Source organism: Penicillium psychrofluorescens (genome assembly GCF_964197705.1).
Source record: "Penicillium psychrofluorescens genome assembly, chromosome: 4".
In the NCBI taxonomy this organism is placed as follows: domain Eukaryota; kingdom Fungi; phylum Ascomycota; class Eurotiomycetes; order Eurotiales; family Aspergillaceae; genus Penicillium; species Penicillium psychrofluorescens.
The window spans coordinates 4,295,776-4,317,794 of NC_133442.1; the positions used below are offsets into that span (position 1 = coordinate 4,295,776).

At 49.6% G+C, this 22,019-nt stretch overlaps 6 protein-coding genes across 6 annotated transcripts; 3 read left to right on the forward strand and 3 right to left on the reverse strand.

Moving 5' to 3' along the window:
- Positions 1 to 249: 249 nt before the first annotated feature.
- Positions 250 to 1,821, reverse strand: PFLUO_LOCUS7273 (uncharacterized protein; the record flags this gene model as incomplete). The annotated part of the gene is made up of 1 exon (XM_073784899.1): positions 250 to 1,821. The coding sequence occupies one exon, from the start codon at positions 1,819 to 1,821 to the stop codon at positions 250 to 252; it is 1,572 nt and encodes a 523-aa protein (XP_073641308.1).
- A 601-nt stretch (positions 1,822 to 2,422) lies between these two features.
- On the forward strand, positions 2,423 to 3,166 carry PFLUO_LOCUS7274 (Putative nitroreductase; the record flags this gene model as incomplete). The annotated part of the gene is made up of 2 exons (XM_073784901.1): positions 2,423 to 2,743; positions 2,840 to 3,166. The coding sequence occupies 2 exons, from the start codon at positions 2,423 to 2,425 to the stop codon at positions 3,164 to 3,166; spliced, it is 648 nt and encodes a 215-aa protein (XP_073641309.1).
- A 795-nt stretch (positions 3,167 to 3,961) lies between these two features.
- On the reverse strand, positions 3,962 to 6,139 carry PFLUO_LOCUS7275 (uncharacterized protein; the record flags this gene model as incomplete). The annotated part of the gene is made up of 1 exon (XM_073784902.1): positions 3,962 to 6,139. The coding sequence occupies one exon, from the start codon at positions 6,137 to 6,139 to the stop codon at positions 3,962 to 3,964; it is 2,178 nt and encodes a 725-aa protein (XP_073641310.1).
- Positions 6,140 to 6,443: 304 nt separating this feature from the next.
- PFLUO_LOCUS7276 (uncharacterized protein) lies at positions 6,444 to 7,025 on the reverse strand (the record flags this gene model as incomplete). Its single annotated transcript, XM_073784903.1, has 1 exon — positions 6,444 to 7,025. The coding sequence occupies one exon, from the start codon at positions 7,023 to 7,025 to the stop codon at positions 6,444 to 6,446; it is 582 nt and encodes a 193-aa protein (XP_073641311.1).
- An 8,494-nt stretch (positions 7,026 to 15,519) lies between these two features.
- On the forward strand, positions 15,520 to 16,287 carry PFLUO_LOCUS7277 (uncharacterized protein; the record flags this gene model as incomplete). The annotated part of the gene is made up of 2 exons (XM_073784904.1): positions 15,520 to 15,804; positions 15,853 to 16,287. The coding sequence occupies 2 exons, from the start codon at positions 15,520 to 15,522 to the stop codon at positions 16,285 to 16,287; spliced, it is 720 nt and encodes a 239-aa protein (XP_073641312.1).
- A 749-nt stretch (positions 16,288 to 17,036) lies between these two features.
- PFLUO_LOCUS7278 (uncharacterized protein) lies at positions 17,037 to 17,231 on the forward strand (the record flags this gene model as incomplete). Its single annotated transcript, XM_073784905.1, has 1 exon — positions 17,037 to 17,231. A coding segment is annotated over one exon (195 nt), but the record flags the coding sequence as incomplete, so codon positions are not given.
- Positions 17,232 to 22,019: the final 4,788 nt, after the last annotated feature.

Genomic DNA, 22,019 nt, shown 5'->3' on the forward strand with positions numbered 1-22,019 from the left:
TACTACTCCGAAAGACCTCGAGATTGAAGAAATGTGAAGTAATTGGATGTTCTGTGGTGTAGAAATAAAAGTTTAGAGGAGTGTTTTTCCAACTTCTCCTTAAGATGCTCCCTATCTTTGACGAGTAATAAGGGGGCAGCGGAAAACAACACTGAAGCCGTAACCTTGGGTATAGCTAATATGTCGTCGCTGTACATATTCCATATTCATCGTTGCTTTTTTCAGGGCCGAGAAGCAACTGCCACAAGACTAGTTCATCTGCTCACTTCCCACCGGCTCCTCTACCAGTTTTTTCTTTTTCTGGAACATCTGACTAAGGAATATATCGTCAACGGCCTTCTCTTCATCAATATGTGGGAGCGGCGGTTCGTCTTTCGGCACCAACTTAGACCGTGCCCGAAGTGCACCACCATACTTATAGAAGACAAACGGGATGGGCACTAGGAGCATCCCGATGCCTCCGATGAGCGAACCAGCCCCGCTCACACTGAGTACATCGAACATATATTGTGTGAACAGAGGTGAGACTGCTGCGCAGGCAGATCTCAAGATAGTGTTTGCTGCGACGGCGGATGCGGCGTACATCAGGTACGAATCCATGATATAGTTGATGAAAGCGACGAAGATGAGCAGAATCGATGTTGCGAGAAAGGTCCCTGCCACTGTCGGGAAGGCCCAGTGAACTGAGTCGTATTCCGCTGTCCAAGCGAACCAGAATATCGTCACTGTGAACATGACCCCCCCCACCATCGCACCCGGAAGACGATCTTCTGGCACCGGCTTGCGGCTCTGGGGCTTTTTGAGCTGTATCTGGCTATTGATGAAAAGTGCCAGTCCGCCAATGCATGCACCGATAACAGTACCGATCAATGGCAATTCGCCGACGCCAGCGTTCCAGCCGCGCTTCTGCTTGAAAACAATAGGGTAGATGCTGAACAGCATATACAGAAGCGTATAGACTACAGCGTAGTATATGGCGACAAAAAAGCTGATTGGGTCAATAAGAAGTCTCCAAGGCCGTGTCAGGGCGACCTTGAAGATACCTGCCAGGGAACGATCTGACGCCTCGACCGGGGCCAGGACGCCCTCCTTGCCAGGAATGTTTTGGATACGGCGAGCTTTGTTGCGCAAAACTATCATTGGGAGTGTCTCAGGGAGAGTAATGAGCATGATCTCGGAGGTACCCGCCATCCAGAGTAGAACGTAGAAGGTCCATCGCCATGTCTTTTTTAATTGAAGGAATCCACTGACGACTGGTCCTAAGGCAGGCCCCACAAATGTCATTGTCGCAAACAGTATCATGACATTCCCACGCTCCACAGGTCCCCAGATGTCAGCGATAATGCCCGGTGCGTTTGTCAGGGCAGCACTCGCGGCTGTACCGGTTAAGAAACGGCCCACCAACAGACCAGCAAAATTGGGAGTAAAGGCACAGAGAAAGCCAAAAGCGAGGTAGATGGTGAAGGAGGTATAAAATATCCAGCGGCGGCCGTAGAATTCGGACAACGGTGCCCAGAAGAGCGGGCCAGCGCAGTAGCCTAGGAGAAAGAGGGTGGTAACCAAGCCGGCGGCTTCAGTAGAGACATGGAGGTCCTCACTAATGCCTTCAAAAGAGCCAGATGGGGCAGAAGAAGAGAAAGTGGCGTTCATTACCAGGGATATAGCGATAGCGGTGATATAGCATTTGCGTCTAAAGGGATAGTTCTTTGGGTTTTCGGGATCATTCGGCCCAAACTCCAGATGACCATTCTTGTCAAAGAATAGCTGCTCATCTGGCTGTCTAGTGGACGTCGAGTTGGATCCTTGGTAATAATTCCTCATGATGTCCATTATTTGTGCTCGTTGTTGAAATGGTTGCAGCATTGACAAACCTTGAATTGCTTTCAGCAGTGATTGTGCTGTGGAGGCCTTTCAAGTGACTTTCTTTCAAAAATGGGTCAAGTGATGGATCATATATATAACAATTGGACATCAGTTGCAGTATTGTGCAGCCGGTGGATTTGAAATCTATTCCTGGTCATTTCTAATGGCATACAAATTAAGCCTTCCGCTTGGGTATTCCGGGATCCAAATTACCGAATCTGGTAAATCTAGGTCCTTTGTCAGCTCGATTCCGGCCTGATGTGGGGCTGCGCGTCTAAATCAGGAAATTCCTTGGCATCGTTCCGGGGCATCTCAAGCCCGTCTTTAGCTTCGCAGAGCTGCTGATGATGGGGTCGCAACCCGCGTCCGCCATATTATTAAGCTTGATGATAAATCTCCTACCAGGCTTGTTCGCGTTCAATCTAGATATATGTCGCCGGTTATTTAATCTTTGTTTTCGTTCGCAATATTCAGCATACCCAACTCAACCTTTCTCCTCACTAAGGAAATACTATTTGATAAAACTTCTCAGAAGCTAGAAGTCTTCAAATTTCCTACAATGGCAGAAAAGCACTGCCAGGTTCAGAGTTCTACCTATCTCGAGGCCGTCAAGCACCGTCGCACTGTTTACGGCCTTACCGACAACGTTTCAGTCTCCGATGATCGTATTGTCGAGATTGTGAATGAAGTCATCCAAACCTGCCCTTCGCCATGGAATATGCAGAGTACCCGCATCCTTGTCACCCTTGGCAAGGAGAACAAGAGACTTTGGAACACTGTTATCGCCGGTGCAAAGCCATTTGTCCTCGAACAGCAGGGTGAAGAGGATTGGAACCGCTACGAGGATCGTTTCAAGTCATTTCAAGCTGCCTACGGGACAGTACGTTATCTTCTGCACCCATATCAGGAACGGCAATTTAAATGCTTACTTATTCCTGGTTCTCTCTTCCCGTGCAAGGCTGACTGTAGTCGACAGATCTTCGTCTTCGAAGACCATACAGCTATTGAGAAGATGCACCAGAAATTTCCTAAGTTTCCCATTACCGTTTTTGAGGGGTACGCCGAGCACTCGGACGCGATGCATCAGATTACGCTTTGGACCGCCGTTGAACTAGAAGGCCTTGGTGCTAACCTGCAGCATTCGCACTTTGTACCTGGCGTGGAGCGCAGCATCAGGTCCGCATTTAGCATTCCGTCCGCGTGGTCCATTAAGGCACAGATTGTATTTGGCGCTCTGTCAGGCAAGATGCCAATTGCACCTGAAAAGCTACCAGTCTCTGATACCGTGAAGGTCTACAAATGAAAAATAGAACCATCTCGAGCGGTCCACCGGTGGGTCTTAGCCGGCACCTGCGGGGCCATTCGGCCACGTCGTTAGTAACTTCGGGGCAACGCTCGACGGAGGCATTACCAAGCTGGAGATCTTCACTGTACATTAAGTAAGAACTAATAGGCCATTGTTTTCAATGTGCTGCTTTTACAAGATACATTCATTGCGCGATGTTTTGACACTTTATTGTACCATACCAAAACTCTAAGATAGCAACGACGAGGTATCACGACACATCAATTGTGTGTATAAGTAACAATATAGGCTTCTCTGTCTCGGAGCAGACAGAAAGTCAGGAGAAATGGCGGGGAGTTGCGGGCGGAGGATGCATCCGGTCGCCACTCTAAACTCTGGGAGTTTTCTCCTTGATCAATGGCGGCTGATTCGGACTTTCGAATATGACAACCCCCGTTACGCCCAGCTGTGTCATAATGACCTTGATTCCGAGCGATTATGAAGCCAGACTGTTCAACTGGCAATCTATTAAATAATCTCCTGCACTGTCCCGGAGAATGAAGTTGATTAAGGATTTCGCCACAGAGCAGAGTCAATTGACCAAGGTTAAAAGATCATAGGAAGGTATCGAGCAGAAATACAGAAGTTTGCCACTGAGAATAAAGGGTCCGTAAATGGGCTAAACTCCAGGTCATTAGCTCTCCCTGAGAGATGTGCTGGGGTCTAAGAGTTATAGCGTAACCCATCTGAAACTACCACGAAAAAGCTCCATGACTAAGCCTCACGAATTCTCGAATTGAGTGGTCACCGAGTTCAAGCGGCGGAGTCGTTCATTTGCGATACCGAATGCATGAGGGTTGGAAAAAGCACATTGCTATAGATATCTTTCGACGAAGAAGCGCTCTCGAAGCCGCCTGAGAACATTTGCTGCTCCTCAAGCAGCGATGCAAGAATGTGCCAGTTCATTGGTTCATTTCCGGAATCTGTGTATGATTTGTGCGTCATTGTATCATGTAGGCTGTTGGCGAGCGAATGGACAATGGTTTTGGCGGAGAGGGCAGTCGGGCTAGTGGGGGAGAAGAACTCAAAAACAGCTTGGGCGCGTGTGAGGGTTTCAAGCGCCCGTGGTACCACGGAGCTCAGTGAATTAGCGGAAAGATAGGCCATGATTGTCAGTGTCGCGTTCCAGAGCGGCTGCAGGATCTCTGACCAGCCGTAGAGGACGTCGGACATAGAGCAAACCGTGAAGACTAAGTCAACAATTAAAGTTGCGTGCTCGAGGGCGCTCGCAATGTGCAGCTCCAAGTGTGGCTCTCGGGAATCGGGTGGGTTTATCATGCCTCTAGTGTCGCCGGAGTGGGCGTAGAGAAGACGGACGAAGGGACGTTGGATCATCATGAATGCGTTGTGATAGTGCAGTTCCAAGAGCACAGCTTGCCGCAGCAGCCAATCGGGCAAGGCCAGGGCGCGATCGAAATCAAGCACTTCGGTATTGGCAGAACCGTTTGCACACTGGCACAACAGCAGCAGCTCTGGAGGTATCTGGTCCCGCCAGGCCTCGAGCTTTTGCAGGGCGGACGAGAGATTGAGGGCATGATGCTCTCGAGTGGCCGAGCTAATGCTGTCGTCATCAGCAAGGCCTGCGGTCGAGGTGCACTCGCTAATGTCAGACACGATGACGGCGAGTTTTGCTAAACGAGCGGAGTAAATATAAGCGTACATGCCCTTCTCGCTATGGCTGGAAAAGGAGAGGAAGCGGGTGAGGGCGTCTTCAGCGGGAAAGGGACATGTGACGAGACTTTTCTGGCTGACGGGGGGCAAGTCGAGCTGCAATGAGCACTGGAGGTCTAGAGAGAAGAGCATCCACCATAATTGCATGTGAGCAATCTTTGCGGCCTCAGGAAGATGGCTCGGAGGCTGTTGATGGAGCTTGATGACGTAGGCCTTGCGAATGGTGATGCCGATCAGGTTGTACGCGTCGTGGATAGCATTGCCCTTCATGAGGTAGAGGACCATAAGGGCGTGGCATCGTAAGACCTCCAACGTCACTTCTGTAGTGGTCCTCATGCATTCACGACAACGATGAAAGTATTCAAAGCCAGGACGGGCGGTGTCCAGTGAGCGTAGCTGCTGGAGACCCAGTACGCGCCATGCGCGGCCAGTAGCATTGCTGTGCTGTATGCCCAGAGCGATCATGGAATCAAGCAAAGCGTTCTTCACCGAAAATTCATCGCCCATGGTTGACGGCGGCATGGAAACAAGCTCGGCAAATTCTGTCTCGCTCAAGATCTGCAGAAGCGGATGACAAGTGTCCCAAAAAAGCCGGAGCAAGCAGCTGCGCTGACCCTTGGGAAGCGCATTCGGCACCGGAAGACCTTCTCCTGAAGGGAGGCTAGGATACGGGAGCTGGGGGAAGAGACAGCCACCAAGGGCGGGGGTATATGAGCAGGACGACTGCCCGCTGGCAAAGAAGCCTTGCATATGAGCGAGATCGAAGCTTTCCATGGGGACATTTTCCGGCGCGGTTCTTGTCATGTGCGAGCTCTCCTGGCCTATGCAAGTAGAGTGAGAAGGAGAGGCAGACAGGCTGATCGGGCTGGCGTTATTGTCATGACATGTAACGTGAGAAGGCGAAGGAGGTGGCGATCTTGAAGGGAGTGCTGACGACACATATCTCGTGTGGTCGGTGCCACTGTTGCTGGCCCGAGAGGTGCGTGGAAGAGGGTAGGACATCATGCACTTTGCCTTTATGCCGACACATTGTGCACAAGGCTTCTGCTCGTCGCACTTGAGACGGTGCCGGCGACAGCGGTCGCAGGCTCTGGCGACCTTATGCCGCTTGACCGGGGGTACGGCTTTGTGTTCGAGGCCGGGGCGAGAGGCTGCGTTACCAATGCTGTGGTTGTTAGGATCGTTGCTGATGCGAGCCGATCTAGAGTTTTGGGTTTGGCTGCGCGCATTCGCAGGCGTGGCAGAAAACTTGTGAAACATGGAGGCTCTGGAGGCTCTGTTGCAATTTAGTTATACTATGAACGCGGTACTCATCAGTCTCCGTGTCTTCTTGGGCATCAGAGACACAACCACGAGACTGCTGAGTCAGAACCGCGCCGATTCGGCTCTGGACTTTTTGTCAGCCCGCGAAGATTATCGTTAAGAGCTGTAATAGGGCCTTCGGCGCTTATCGGCCTAGCGGTATATTTTGCATTGCATTTTTGGTTGCCACTTTTGATAAAAAGTGACGGTAGAAGCTCACTGGGTCGAAAATCCCAACACACCAAGAACGAAGGGCGGCAGATCAGAACTTCTGCACCGCCCAGACCTGGCTCGCTATCTTCGCAAAATCACGCTCCGTGAAGACAATGTCTTCTTCGGGAAGAATAGCGCCTCGCAAGAAAAGATCCTCAAATCGAATAATCAACTTTCCACTAGCTCGGACATGGCCGCCCTCTTCGGTCACAAACACTGTTTGTTTGAGCTCAGCAACTATCCTCCCAGGCTCATTTCGAGTCGCCCGCCCAGTTGCCTGCCATAATTCAAACACAACCTCCTTTCGTGTCTTGCTCGTAGACATAATGAGAGCAATTTTTACATCACCTTTTGATTCAACCAGCCACAGCTTCGCATTGCTGCGCAATCTTGTTTTGGACTCGGAAAATGCAGCCTCGATGACCAGGGTCGGAAATTTGTCGCTACGGCTCGATGGGAGGGTTGCAGGGAGAAAGGACTGGTCGGGTTCCTTTCGCCGTGACGTTAGATCAACATCGGCGGATCCGGTCTCGTGCAATTCATCTTGAAGACCCTCCTTCATGCGGGATAGTTTGACGATCAACCCGCTGGAGAACTTCCTGGAGATTTGCTCATGTGCCTTGGTCGGCATTTTGATCAGGAGAATTTGCTCATCTGCATCATAGGAATCGAAGTATTTGAAGTTTTCCGAGTCGAAATCCTTCAAGAATTTATGTTCATCCAAATGTGAAAATATTACATATTGGCTCCTAGCTCCCGCTTTATCATTCATGAATAGAGTCAATTCTGCAACAACGGTATTCCAGAAGTGGTTCTTTCCCCGATACTCGTATTCACTGGTTGAATAGGGAAGGCTATCCAGGATGTTGCTATTGTTCCAAGATTCTGCGATATTCACTGGTAATCCCATTGCGCCAATATTGTGTCTTCGAAGAGAAATTAATTGACAATTGAGAAGAACCTAACCAGTTTAATGGTTCAATGGTGCAATGAAAAGGCTCCCATTAACTCATCATGACATAAGTGCTTTTCCGGCAGCCCAGAATGAGTCTCAAGTCTTCACAAAATCTACATGCGAGAGAAATATTTACCTGTGGGCGTACCACATACTCTGTACCGCCAAATCATAATGCTCCCTTGACACCCTTGCTACTTTGAAATAGCGACGCGAGTTTCCTTATGGTGTAGTTTTCACCCAGATGATTAAATCTTACTAATTGCCGGCAGAATATTCGCGCGGTACTTGGGAGAGCCTCAGACTTCAGCACTGCCCCTGTATCCATGGTGGAACTTGTTTTTGAATACTGCGGTGCAAGAAGACGACTGTATATATCGTCAATCTTTTTCTGCCTTTACATCAAAATATTCTATTACTCAAAAAATATAGGCTCACCATCTTTATAATCATCTGTCTGCAATTTTTCAGTTTGCGGACCCCCCTTCTCTATTTCTCTCGTTCTTGGTCCTTTTTTCCAGTGCTTCTCTTTTCAGCACATGGTAACATACTCAACTACAAATAGAGCCTCAAGCAACGCTAAAATAGCCCACTAACGTCTATCGGTGCAGAGCTGGTATTCAAAGGGCTCAATATTGCGATCAGTATTTCTAGCAGAGGACTTTGTCTCGAAATTTCATTTGGTGAATCTATTTATGAGCAGACAGCACAGTGCTTGCGTCTTCAGCACTTTCCCGCCACAAAGACAAAGAGAGAAGCCAATATCAGCCTAATCGACCGGTTGAAGAGTGTTATTGAAATTATAAACATGTCATGAAGTGTCGAATCTATGCGGTGTATGTGATCCACCAGAAATTACACTAGTAATTTCCAAATGTGGAGGAAAATCGCAAGATAGAAGAAGTCTGGCATTCTGTGTATAATCTAGCTATCCCTTTTATAATACAGAACGCATAGTAAGCGAAATGAACACCCAATGCCAAGTACGTCAAAAATAAAAAGCAGTTTAGTGCTGTACAATACTTTTATCCATGAATCCACCCTGCTGGCATCCCGACATGAAGTTATAGCGGCTCCCGTCTCTTTCTTCCTCGCTCCAGCGCATACTCCCTAAGCAGCCATGTCAATGGCAGCACCGCAGAAGACCCTAAAACAGTACCAATAAGGAGAAAAACGAAGCAGTTTTTAAGCATCCTAATTCCAGGAGCTTGAACTCTTTGAAGGTCCCAGATTGTGAAAGCACACCAGATGAAAATACCAGGCGCTAAAGGGTCATATGGTGTGAAAGGGCCAAAGACGTCTGAAAGAGTAACGCCGTCACTATGGAGGATCAGAAGAGTGTGAAACAGAGATACAACACCGGAAAGAAGGGCCAGTAGTATCAGAGTCCACGAGATATATTTCATGTCAGCCCTCTTCTTATCCATAGAACCTTCAGGATGAGGAGATGACAGACGTGCGAGTTTTGAAACTCCAAAGACCATTGTGGGGTAGCATAACAGTGTCGTCTCGCAGGCATAAGCCGCGTTACCGAAAGAGATTTTGTCATCCAGCAACCGAGAAGACCAGGCCGTTGGCAGAATTATGGCAGCCAGTAAAAGCGACCAGAAGCATGCTCGGGCCGCTGGTACTGAGATCCCTCTCGGAATCGGATAATAAAACGATCTCTTCTGGCTCATGAACGCATGGACTGATATGTACAGCGCTCCAATGACCTCATAGCCAAAGAAATGAGCCATCATTGTCCATAGAATTCCACTGTAACCGAAGAGTTAAACAGGTTACTTAATGAGCTGATATTACTTACCTAATAAGAGGAGTCATGACCGCACCCACTCGATAAGATTCAATGGTCCATATTACTGCTAGAGCCAGTCTCAAGACCATAGAACGAACCTGAATATCTTCATGTAGTAGAGGGCTCACCGATGATATGTTCGATGCCGTATTCAAGTACGAAACAAACCAGGATGCGATCATGACACAGACAAGTAACAATATGAACAGCAGCGTTTGACCGGGTGCGCGTTGACACGGCTTCAATTGTACCTCATCATCATATCCCCATCTATTCTGTCTCATGGGTATCGTAAGAGCGTTTAATCGCGGCGCAGGACTGAACTGCGAGGCTATCTGATCCATTATAAATTCGGCGGAGAGTCTTGGAGAGACCACAAGTTGAATAAATCGAAGCACCTTATTTTCAAGGACATGCATTTTTTGCGTTTGGTGCGCTTCATTGTAACTCTCTGTAGCCCGGTCTCTACGGCCGGCTTGATATAGCTTGAAGCATTCATTGATAGATGCATCGCTGGGACAAGGTTCTCTTTGCAAAGTCTCCGCAAGGTTATTTGTCAGCGCAGCAGCGCTCTCAATTGCATGGCTCCCGCCAACGCCGGCCACCGGATGCATCTAGAGAAGTGTCAGGATCTACTAATCGAGCCGTCGATACTGAATGAGCTTGCACACCCATATTCACGGACTTACTTTATGAGCAGTATCTCCCAGAAGGACAATTCGTCCACCATACCACTGCTTCAACACACCCTCCTCAAGCGTTAGCATGATGGAACGCGTCTTGCGTTTGTAGAAATCTCCCAGCGACACTCCTTCAACGACAGGGTCGTTAGAGTATGTCTTTACCATCTTTTGCTCATCTTCTTCCGTGTACCGTCGGCCGTCTGGCCCGGGTATAGGCTTTTCATTTGGCACAAAGAGCACCCAATAAGAGGTTCCGTTTAGACCAGGAGCCACAATATATGAGCGGCCGGAATTGACCGTTATGTAGAAAGTGTTCTGCCGCACGCGCGAAATGTCTGTAGAGATGCCAAAGACGCAGCTGTAGGTGCTGGATATAGCTGTTCATGATGTAGTTAGTAACGTTTGACTTTATAATCTCGATGGAAGCCTGTCTTACATTTCCCATCTTCTTCGCCCAATAGGTCTGATTTCTGCTCTCGTGCGACCCGCCACATCTCTCGTCTGACCATGCTGCGGACCCCATCCGCTCCCACGACAATGCTTCCGGTCCGGACAGAACCATCTTCAGTAAGTACCGTGACCCCAGATTCAGTAGGCTCAACTCTTGTTACACGTTTGTTCGGATAAACCTTCGATTTATCCTTCAGATTGCCGTATAAGGAACGGATGAGATCGCTGCGCGCCAGCGAGGTGAGACGATATCCTAGCCTGGTCTCTCGATTAGGCTATGCACTCTCCATGGAAGGGAGGGGGGGGGGGCGAATTTAAGAAATTTCATAAAAACCGACCTCTCTACTTGATCATTTCCATGATTCTCAAGATCAAGGAGCACATTTCCAGTCGGACCACAACCCCGCAACGACTCAATCTCGACGGCACGTTCCATCACTGCATCGTAACAACCTAGCTGATCTAATATCCGCATGCCGTTGGGTTGCATCGCCAAAACGAAACCTAAGTCTGGTCCTATAGTCGACGACGATTCGAATAATTCGTAGTCGATTGCATGTTGTTCGAGCATATTGGCCAGGGAGAGGCCCGATACGCTGCCCCCCACGATAAGGACTTTGAATGGAGCCATCGGATCTTGCATATTGCCGTTTGGGGATGTTAGCATTCCCTCAGCCTGTGATGACTGCGACCGCGCGAAGTGCCAATCTGACTTCAGAATGAACTTGAGGTGTCAGGAGAGTTGCGGAACAGCCCCGAAAAGGGGTAGGGCGGGTCCGGGCAATAGGAAGAGGGCCGCAAGTCTCAATTCTTAACTAGCCGCGTGTCGCCGACCCGCTCTTTATGTCTCAGACTACCAAATTAGGCCCCCATATCTACTGAAGCGGCTGAGCTTAGCCTGTACGGTAGGTAGAGCAAATGGGGCCAAATACTCGCCCCGAAGTTGGACCCCACAATGAGGATAGTCTGTAAAATCGCTTTATGGAATCGCATTTCCATACAATTGCTAGAATCTACCAAAACCAGAACTGCTGGGGAAACCACAGGATTGGCGGAGAGGCCATGGAAGGTGTCAAAGTAAATCTCCCTTAGGAATTTACTAGACGGTTGACCTGCCGCACTGAAGCACTTGACACGGAATCCGTCAGATTGACGGGGATTGGTGGATAGTGAGCCACTAGTCCGAACCGGGACCAGAGGCTGAATTGGGGGCGAACTAGTGAGAGAGAGGATCTCAATGTTGTAAGCCGTATCGGGACCTGGCAAACAGTGGATTGCTCAATGCAGAAACCAGTGGGGATTGATGATGTTCAATTTTCAATGATGATAGGTGATAAAACTAAGATACAACGCCCGACCGGTGACCATGATGATGGGGAGGCGTTGAAGGGTTTCTCCTCTTTACCATTCTCGATGCCCACAGCATCTTGATCACCTGATCTCCCATGATTCAATCTGGATTGAAGAATTTTTCCGCTTCTCTACCCCAATAATGCAAACACGATAGATAGATGGAATCCCACCGTTTTTGTCATTGTCAGATCTGACTAGCTGGTAGATTTACATGTGTATACGCCTAGTAATACCTCCAAGAGAAGGTCTTGGAAGCACGATATAGAGCACTAAACGTCAGTGTTGTGTCAAAGTTTAGACCGTACGATCTCCCATAATTGAACTACTAATCACGAGTGAATATATCTCCAATTAAAACAAGTCTAGGGATGCTCAACAATTTAAAGGCGAACTAACTAATAATCATCCCCTCCCCCCAAGGGAGCCGTGAAATCCAGCCTGATTTCTTGATCAATTGCTGGCTAACGAGCTGTCTCAACCCCAGTCCGAGTCATATCTATCCTGGGCCCTGGGAACTTGTGGTGGGGGGTGGGGGGTGTAATTGGACTGGTTAAGCTGATACAAGCTATTGTGGAAGGTGATTCCTTGGATTTGGGTCATGGTTGATGGTACTATTCAGCTGGTGATACATGACCGTGCTGCCGTTCACCGGTTGCGAGGACATATCTGGCGGCCTGTGCGCCAAATGTTCACTTGGTATTTGTCTGGAAAGCTGGGAGTGAAACCTGATATAACAGCTCCAGGCAAGGTTCGAGAAGGATCAAAGAATGCTTTCCATTACTTATGATATTATCATGACTGCATCGCATCATTCATCAACCGGGGTAAACCTCAACATGAGCTTTCGCCCACGCGGCAGCGAAATAAACGCGTAGTCCTGCTCGATGCCCTCGTCGTCTACAATAGATGTCGTGTAATTTGAATACAGAGCCGCCATGACCAATTTGATTTCTGCACCGTTAGTCTCTTCTCCAAAATCCAGACTTGGGAGGAATACCTTGCAGTGCGAAATTACTCCCTAGACACATGCGTCCGCCGCTCCCGAACGGCCAGAACAGCCGCCTCATGCCGTGAATCTTGTCGCCTGGCTCGAGCCATCGTCGTGGCAGCCATTCCAGCGGGCTTGGGTATACCTCGCTTATGCGGTGGAGGGAGTAGGCGGTTGAACTGACCATCACGCCGCCGGGTATATTGTCATACCCGTGTAGGGAAGTCCCTTTTTCTGTTATTGGGGTGACACGGGGGAGTTGGGCTGGGGCTGGGGAGTGAAGACGGAGGGTCTCGCGGACCATAGCGTCCAGCAGGGGGAGGGCGTCGATCGCGAAAGGAGAGGGAAGTGGCTTCTCTCCGTCTGTGTCTGGGTATCGGAGGGACGGAGATAAAGTGAGTAGCTCCTTTCGCAGCTCGGCCTGAAGCTCCGGATGCTGCGACAGCTCCCACATCATGTACGTGAACGTGATGCCTGTCGTTTCATGGCCTGCAACCAAGTGGTCCAGTAGTTCGGATGCAATTGCTAGGTTCAGCGGACGCGGATCGTATTCTTTCTGAGTGAGGAGGCTCTGGCGCAGTTGGTCGTAGACGACTGGGTTCGTGGATGGCAGCTTTACCTCCTTTCTGAAGACGTCTTGTTTCTTAGACGCCTCCATCCGCTCGCAGAACCCCATGCACCATTCTTCGATGAACCCCATAAATCGGTCGTCCCGACTCAAATACTTAAACCGCTCATACTCCTCCAACCACATCTTCCACTCGGGAATACTAAACAAGTACCTTGTTCCTTGTCCCAATCCAAATAGGAAAGAGGAGGTAAAGTCCATCCCAACAGCCTGGAACAGCGGCAGCACATTCAACACCTCGCCACTCTCTCCCGCCTTTTTGAGAATAGGCATCAACCGCCCCCACAGCACATCCTTCGCAATCACGCGCAGATCACTGGATTCCTGGAGAAACGACTTGGAGTAGGTCTTGCTCAGCATGCGCTTCTGGTGCGCGTGCGGCGCATTGTGCACCATGCCGACTAAATTTTCGGTGCTGAAGTTGACGAAGAAATCATTGTAGAATGCGTGTTTCTCGAAAGCGCCCGTATATATTATTTTCAGACCATGGAGAGAATTGACGCTCAGCTCCTTGGGCCCGAGGCGGACGATGGGCCCATGCTTTTGGTGCAGGGCGTAGATGGTGAGGACTTCCGTTCCTCTGCTGCGCTTGCGGTCGATCCAGCAGCTGGAGAGGGGAGATGTGAGGTGAGCGTTGGGGATGGGAGATAGCGGAGAGAGGAAGTAGGGGTGTATAACATGGTGATATATGAGGTAGGAGGTGAGAATGAGAACGGCGAGGGGGATGAGGGGGATCATAGTGACGGGTGAGGGTAAAGACGAAGAAGATAAAATGCCAATCAGGCGGCGATTATTTCAATCGATACTTCGTAGTCAGTCCCAATCAGGCTCTGTTCTCACGCAAAGAGTCTTTGCTGCCGCCAAATTATGTTCAACCCCCACTCCCGGCGTGGCAATAACAATCACGGTGGAGCCACAATCAACACGAAGCCCTAGTTTACACTAACCCGCAGGATGCTGCAACCATGCTCTAGTCCTGCTACAGAGTTTCGCTGCTCAAGACCCCAGATTTTGTTGGAGGCGAATTGCTCCACTGTCGGCCACAAGCGCCGGGTGGATTCCACGAGGGGCGAGAGAATATTCCAACGCTTCACACCACCCTGCTTTTATACAGACGGGACCTACCGTTACTCCTGTCTTTCATACTAATCCTTCGTCCTCTTTGATGTCTACATGCCAATATGCCCTGGAACAAAGACCCTTCGACAGTCACAATGCCTCTGGCCGAGGAAGCCCCGTCCAGAGGCCAGGTCGCCCCCAAATGGCGCGGCACCCCGGCCGATCAGGTCGATATGAGCGCTCTGGGGAGAGAGCAGGTCTTGCGTGTACGTCTTTTAGTACTTTGTGGCTCATGCATCTGAACTGACCCTGCAGCGTAACTTCCGATACATCTCCATTGTAGGATTTGGCTGCACGCTGATCGCCACCTGGGAGGTTATTTTGACGTATGCTATCCATAGTTACTCTGTGGTTCAATGGCTGACCGCCCGTCTAGTCTGCTGGAGCAAGGCCTGACTGATGGCGGAACTGCCGGTCTGATCTGGGGGTTCGTCATCGTCGCTGCTGGATTCCTTCTGGTGTTCCTGAGTCTGGCTGAGATGGCCTCCATGTGAGTCAACCCATTGAGACCTTGTCTCCATCCTGACTTCCAAGGGCTCCCACCTCCGGCGGACAATACCATTGGGTATCGGAGTTTGCCCCTCCTAGCTGCCAGAAGTTCCTCAGCTATATGACCGGCAAGTTCTTTTGCTCCCTTCCTGCTCAACTAAGCTAATAATGTAGGCTGGCTGTGCGCTACGGGCTGGCAATGCGCCATTGTGTCGATCGCTTTTTTGGCTGGAACCATCATTCAAGGCCTGATCGTGCTAAATAACCCAAACTACGACTTCCAGCGGTGGCACGGTACCCTGCTGGTGATAGCCATCACCTTGTTTTCGATCATATTTAACACCTTCCTGGCTAAGCGGCTGCCTTTCGTGGAGGTGTTGATTTTGATCCTGCATGTGTGCGGCCTGTTCGCCATCATAATTCCGCTTTGGGTGCTTGGCCCTCGCCGCAGCGCGACCCAGGTGTTTACTGAATTCAACAACGGCGGGGCCTGGAACAGCGCCGGGACTGCCACGCTCGTTGGATTCTCGACCACCATCACAGCCCTGATTGGATATGATTGCGCGGTGCATATGTGTATGTCTCTCTCTCAAATTGACGTACTCCGCTAATGGCGTGCAGCGGAAGAGATCAAAGATGCGTCTGAGACCCTGCCAAAGGCGATGATCACCTCTGTCTGCGTCAACGCTGTCTCCGGTTTTCTGATGCTAGTGACGGTCTGCTTCACGCTAGGCGACATTGACGACATCTTGACCACTCCAACAGGGTACCCGTTCATGCAGGTGTTCTACAACGCGACGGAGAGTCTGCCGGGAACGAACACCATGACCGCCATTCTGGTGCTGACCCTGACAGCGAGCACGATTACAGAAGTAGCAACGGCATCGCGCCAGTTGTGGTCTTTCGCGCGTGATCGCGGCCTTCCTTTCTCCGATTTCTTCGGATATGTACGTCCTACCTTCTTTCTCCAGGGGTGGCAACACTAATAGCACCAGGTAAACCCCGGCTGGAACATCCCCTTGAACGCCGTGATGGTCTCGCTGGCAGTGACCGTCCTCTTATCGCTGATCAACATCGGCTCGACGACCGCGCTTCTCGCCATCGTGACCCTGACCATCGGCGCAATGATGTCCTCGTACATCATTACGATCGCCTGCGTGCTCCTCAAGCGTATCAGAGGGGAACCCCTTCCACCACACAGATGGACGCTAGGTCGGTTCGGCATGGCAATCAACATCGGGGCGCTGTGCTTCCTGTGCCCGGTGTTCGTGTTCGCCTTCTTCCCACTCACCTCGACTGTAGAACCAGACAGTATGAACTGGTGCGCAGTGATGTACGGAGCGATTCTGATAATCGCGGTGGTGTATTATGTGTTGCGGGGACGGCACCATTACATCCCGCCCGTGGCGCTGGTGAAGCGAGAGATGTAATCTCTACCTACTTGTATAAGTGTTACGTTGAAGGGAGGGAAAACAATTCGGTATGCTAGTAAAATGAATCTCATGCTCGGACGGTAATAATGCAGATTCGATGCAACATCGAGAAGTTGAGGGCATACCTAGTGGAGCGCTTGGCAAGATAAAGAATAGTAAGGTCGTGAGCATAAGCTCGATGGATTAATTTAATTTACTTAGATATTCGGGTGGCGGAGGGCAGCTCGATTTAGCGGAAGGATTCCGACCTCCACATCGTGAACTCTATCCCGCCCATTAGTTCATCCGGTTAGCTTGAATATCCCCCTGATTGGATGCTAGCGATCCAGTTCGGGCCGTGTCTCCTTCTAATTTCCCGGTTAATTTGTCAATCGTGCGCTAGCTAACTTAGCTATCTTGCTAGACAGGGATGTCGGTTTCATGATACAGCACCAGTGAGTGCATGCGGAACTGCCGAGCTTTGGACGACTTGTATGCCTAGTATGCCCACGCACGTCGGCCCCATAGCTGGCTACCAGGAGGATCGCACGCAGCTGATAAAATAGCCCTAGTAAACTTAATCGATCACGTTGCGTTGAAACCATCCCTGCTAGCTGCCTCCGTTTGAGTTGCCCGAGCTGTGTGGCCACTATCCATGGAATTGCCATGATAATGATCGCTGATTGCCGTCCTTTTCCTTTTCCTTTTAGACCATTCCCTCCCTGACACTTCTAACGCACAAACTACGATTTAGTCTCTGTGCCGCAATGGCTATCAAAGTGCCCCCTGGCCAGTCGCCGCCTTTCGAGACGATAGACGACAAGCATCATGCCGGTATTATCATCATCACCGCCGCCATCTGCCTGGTGATCTCGCTGGTCGGTCTGCTAATCCGGGTGTACGTGCGGATATTCCTCAGTCCACCATGGGGATCAGACGATGTCATCCTGTTGGGAGCGACAGTACGCAATTGAGAGAAGTTGAACTGTTCTGTAAATGAGGCTAACGGGATAGATCTCCGCCATCGCCGAGTCGATCATCGTCTTTCACGCCGCGAGCATTGGCTTCGGGACGGACATTTCACTACTCACCGAGAAGGCCGTTGATCAAATACAAAATGTATTCATTACCCAACACCTCACCCAATTGCATATAAGAGAATACCTGACAACATAGTCGCTCCTCGCTGTCGATGTCCTCTACCTCTTAACCCTGTACCTCTCGAAATGCTGCATCATCGCCATCTACCTGCGCTTGACGCCCCGCAAGCGCCACAAGAGCATCCTCTGGGCGACGTTCGGGCTCAGCACAATGGGGACTATCGTGTCGGTGTTGGTTATTGCGGTGAACTGCGAGGGCAACAAGCCGTGGGCTATACCTGGCGAGCAGTGCCATAATCTGGTATGTCTACAATTACGGAAGAGCCAGCAGCCCTCTAGAATCTACCGCGAATCAAAGATACGGACGTGGAATGAGATATACTGACGGTGATAAGTTCCCCCGCTGGCAAGCAATCGCTGCGCTCGACATCTCGACCGAAATCTTGCTATTCACCTTCTGCATCGCCATGCTCTGGGGTCTGCAGATGCACATCTCACATAAAATCGTGATCATGGTATCTTTCGCGGCGAGACTACCGTACGTCCCTCTTCCACTTCTCGAAAGTCCATCCCAAATCCCATTACATGAAACTAAAACAGATCGAACCGATAGATTGATTATATTCTCCGCCCTCCATCTCTCCACCCTCGAAGAATACACAACCACCAAAAACCCCACCCTCACAGCAATCAGCCACACGGTCTTCACCCAGCTCCACCTCAACTACGCCCTAATAGCATGCACGGCCTTCTGCCTACGACCCTTCATGAAGGCCCTCACAACCTACTATGGCACAGCTGGCGATTCCAACCTTGGTAGTAGTAGCGGCGGCTACGGGTCTAGGTATGGGTCCGAGAGACGGCGAAACACAGACCCCTACGCATCGGGGCGGTCGCGGGATTACGAAATGGGGAGAGTGAAGGGACGTCCCGGGCGCCGGGCGAGTGGCTTGTTTAGAGAGAGGCCAGAAGTGGGCGATGGGACGGAGAACGGGACGGTTGTTTGTGAGGCTACGGGACCAGCGCATTCGGTTGAGGGGAGGTCCGAAGGGGAGGGGGGCAGTACGCACAGTGGGAGTGATGGGAGTACGAAGATGATCATCCGGAAGGAGGTGGAGTATTCTGTTTCAGTGGGGCATTCATAGATGTTATCTTTCCTTTGGATAAAATACACCGTCTTTCTACCCCAAGGTCCACGGTATAGTACTGAGCATTACACTTAGAATCTGAGCTTCAGTATGGCTTCGGGGAACTTGCTACCACTTCTTGAATAAGCACATCTCTGACCAGCCGTTCAATCCCGATGACTAGGATGATTGAATTTGACCATCCTATAAAACATATCAACAAGCCATTTCAAAACCTCTAGGTGTGATCTACTTGATTAATCTGTTAAACATCGGGAAAATGTCGGGGTGATTGAATTTGATCACTCGTCAAGCACAGCATAACGTGCCACTTTACCCCTCAACAAAGGTTTTGTTTCAACGAATTATGGAAATGCCAGATTTACGCTTTTTACCATGTAGTGGATCCTTCTCGGTCGACTAACAAGCGAATTTTAGTCGGAGCAACCAAGTAAAACGAATATCTCTACATCCCCCTGACTAGACAAATAGTCAAAATATCGCCTGATATGGTACCTGCTGGTTCTGCCCGAAAACGGTTTGCGCTCCCGTGCAACTGCAACTCGATGGGCGTATGAACCATCGGAACTAATCGGCCGCTATTATTGTTTCTACACAACTCCCGCTGAACTGTTCGACAAGGCCCATTGAGTGACCTAGAGCCAAGTTATTGACAAAGTGAAAGGACTTTCATAGTCAATAGTGGTTTAAACTAGAGGTAGCTTGAAGAGAGAGCGAAAGAGAATGGATATGGGCAGAAATGTGCTCTAAGCGCCTTTGAGAAAGGACGGCTGTTCAAAGAGCATCTCAAAAGAGATAACAGCGTCATTTCAGTGTCCCTAGGTCGAAGAACGGCTTTCGTCTAACTGCGACGCTTTTCGTGAGGTATCATAAAGCCTGTACACTCGCAAGTCGCAACCCAAATGTTGAATCATTTTTAAAGACTATATTCAGTAATCGCAACCTATATTTGCGTAGTGACCAACTAAACTATAAAGTCCTTCTGGCCTCCACCTCATGGGAATGTCTGAGTAGATGTCCATTCTGATTATAATATAGTGGACCGCATGCCCGCGGAAGAAGAATGAAGCCAGCGATTTGCAAGACAACCCCCCAAATGCCACCTTTTCCTGGAAAATTTCGACGAAAAGTATGCGGTCTATTGCATGAAGCTTTTTATTACGTATCAAGATGGTACTCTGCATGGTATGGCATAAGGCTTGACTCCCGGATCGTAGATTTACCCTGCGGACTTGTCTTGAAATGATCAGACTAAACAAGCATAGAGGAGGCTGCCGCAAAGCACATGGCAAGAGCTACTAGGCTGCCTGTTCCCAAGGTGATATCTCTTGGAGAGCACCCGAATGGGCTTTATAATCGCTTTTTCTCAATATTGATGAAAAAGCTCCGCTCCCCAGTATTCCGCTCGAGAACTCAACCGATTCTCTACTCGTCGATTTAGAAGGTCCATGAATTTTTGAGCTCAAGGAATACTTTTTGTCCATGCGTGAGTGGGGCTCGCCTCATTCTGGGCACACCCGCATCACAACCCGCAGAAAGAAGCTATACACAGCCCACATTACTAGAAAGATCCTTAACTTTTTTGAAGTCCGTTCCCTAGAGAGAATGGTACCATTTTTCGACATATTGGTTATAAGGATAATATTTTTAGGATAAACTTGTTAATAGAGAATATGAGCCTTTATATAATATGCGATTCGGTCAGTTTAAACCCTAAATGGAGTAAGACAAGATATCTGGCGATAGGGCGCGGAGAGATCACGCCTTTCGGAATCGAATGAGACCTCTGAATGGTCGAACGAGCGACGAAATGATCGGATAAATGAATCAACGAATACCCAACAGTGCTGAAAAGTGACAAACGGTCGAGAATTCGGTTCTTATCAATTGTGCTAGATCAATATACCACTAGCCATTTCCCGAATCTTTGAAATGTAGGCGGGTTATTTCTAACGGAATCTAATAAAGGGGACGTTGGAGCATTAGGACAAACCAATGGCGCAACCGCGGCCATTCATGCGGTCGCTTGTTTTGCCATTCTACCTAGAATGAGCCCACGCCACTGAGTTGAAGGTAGAGAGGGAGTGACAAGAAGTGGAGCACGACCCAGCATGGAATATTTTTCAAATATGAATTCTATAACATTTCGCGACCCTCACAGTATATAAAAGACTTTGAAGGCAATAGAAAATGTGGGTTGAAATGTTGCCGCACTCATCCGTTCCTTCGATTCGGATATTCTTGGTGCAAAACGCTCGATGATTCTCATAGCAATGCACTGGTCGTCACTGTACTCAGAGAGCTTGCCTGTGATTGACTAGCCTGCGTCCTGAAATTGACTCTCGGATAATAAGAGCCCGGTGTATCCCCCTTTCTCGACCAATCTCCCCGAGTCGATCCAATATCCAGTTCACCTGTTCTTCAGACAGGCCAGGCAGCTGGGCCGTAACAAACAGCGACCGTATTGCGAAGAAGGCCCCGATTGCCGGTGTATTCCCAATATCTTTCGCCTTCCCATCTTCAGCGATATGTCCAAGCAGATACGGAATGCTAGAGCAAAGAAGCGTGGCCACAGAATTTATCTGCTTCCGGATCTCAGCTATTGGTGGGCATGGAACGTCAATCTTGAGTGCAATAGGCGCAAGCAGTACCAAGTTACGAAGAACGGACAACTGTGCGAGCCACTTGGCCGTCCATAATCCACCCATGGACAGAGTAGGGAAGACCATAACTTCTAGAGGGAATGGGCTTCTGTCGGTTGGTATCGGATTAGGGTATATCTTGTATAACCATTCTTCGGGTAGGGATCCCTCCCAAGTTTCCAAATCTTCAAGAAGATACTGCAGGTGTTGAAGACCCACTCTAGCTTCCACTTGATTAGGCGTTCTTTGTATCAGTGTGGCGTTGGCTGTGCTGACCTGAGCCACCCGCGGAAGCAACTCTTCTAAGAGAGAGACTCCTCGGTGAAATGGTGGCGATGGAGCCACAGCTAAGGCCGCGCCGGCAGAGGACGGTGACTTGTCAATGTTCTGCATGTGTATTGTCGCAAGGATGGGACGGTTGATCCATTTCTCGCCGTGAGCGTTCAAAGAGAGTCGTGTACACAAGATTTGTAGTAGGCCTTGGCGGTGCGGGCTTCTGGACTCTAGTTTGTCTTCACCCACAATGATCTACGTAGCAGATATTTCCATTAGCCAAAGCAAGCCAGATCCAGAAGAAACTAGTAGCAAGGCTGCATACATCGTACATCCACAGCAGGGCCACCGCTGCCAGGGAAGCTGGGGAATATGCCTCAGTAGCATTGTTTAAAACAGATCCGAGTTGCTTAAGGGCCAGTCCATAAGAATCACGAGATTTGCGGACATATATGGGACTCATTTTCTTGACTTGGGCGAAGCTTGCTAGTGCTACTGCCTCGACTGAGTTCCGAAAGTATCCTGCTTCGGCATTCGATCCGTAAAGCCGTGGAAGAAAGTCGTAGTGTCCGGGAAAGCCGTTGGTT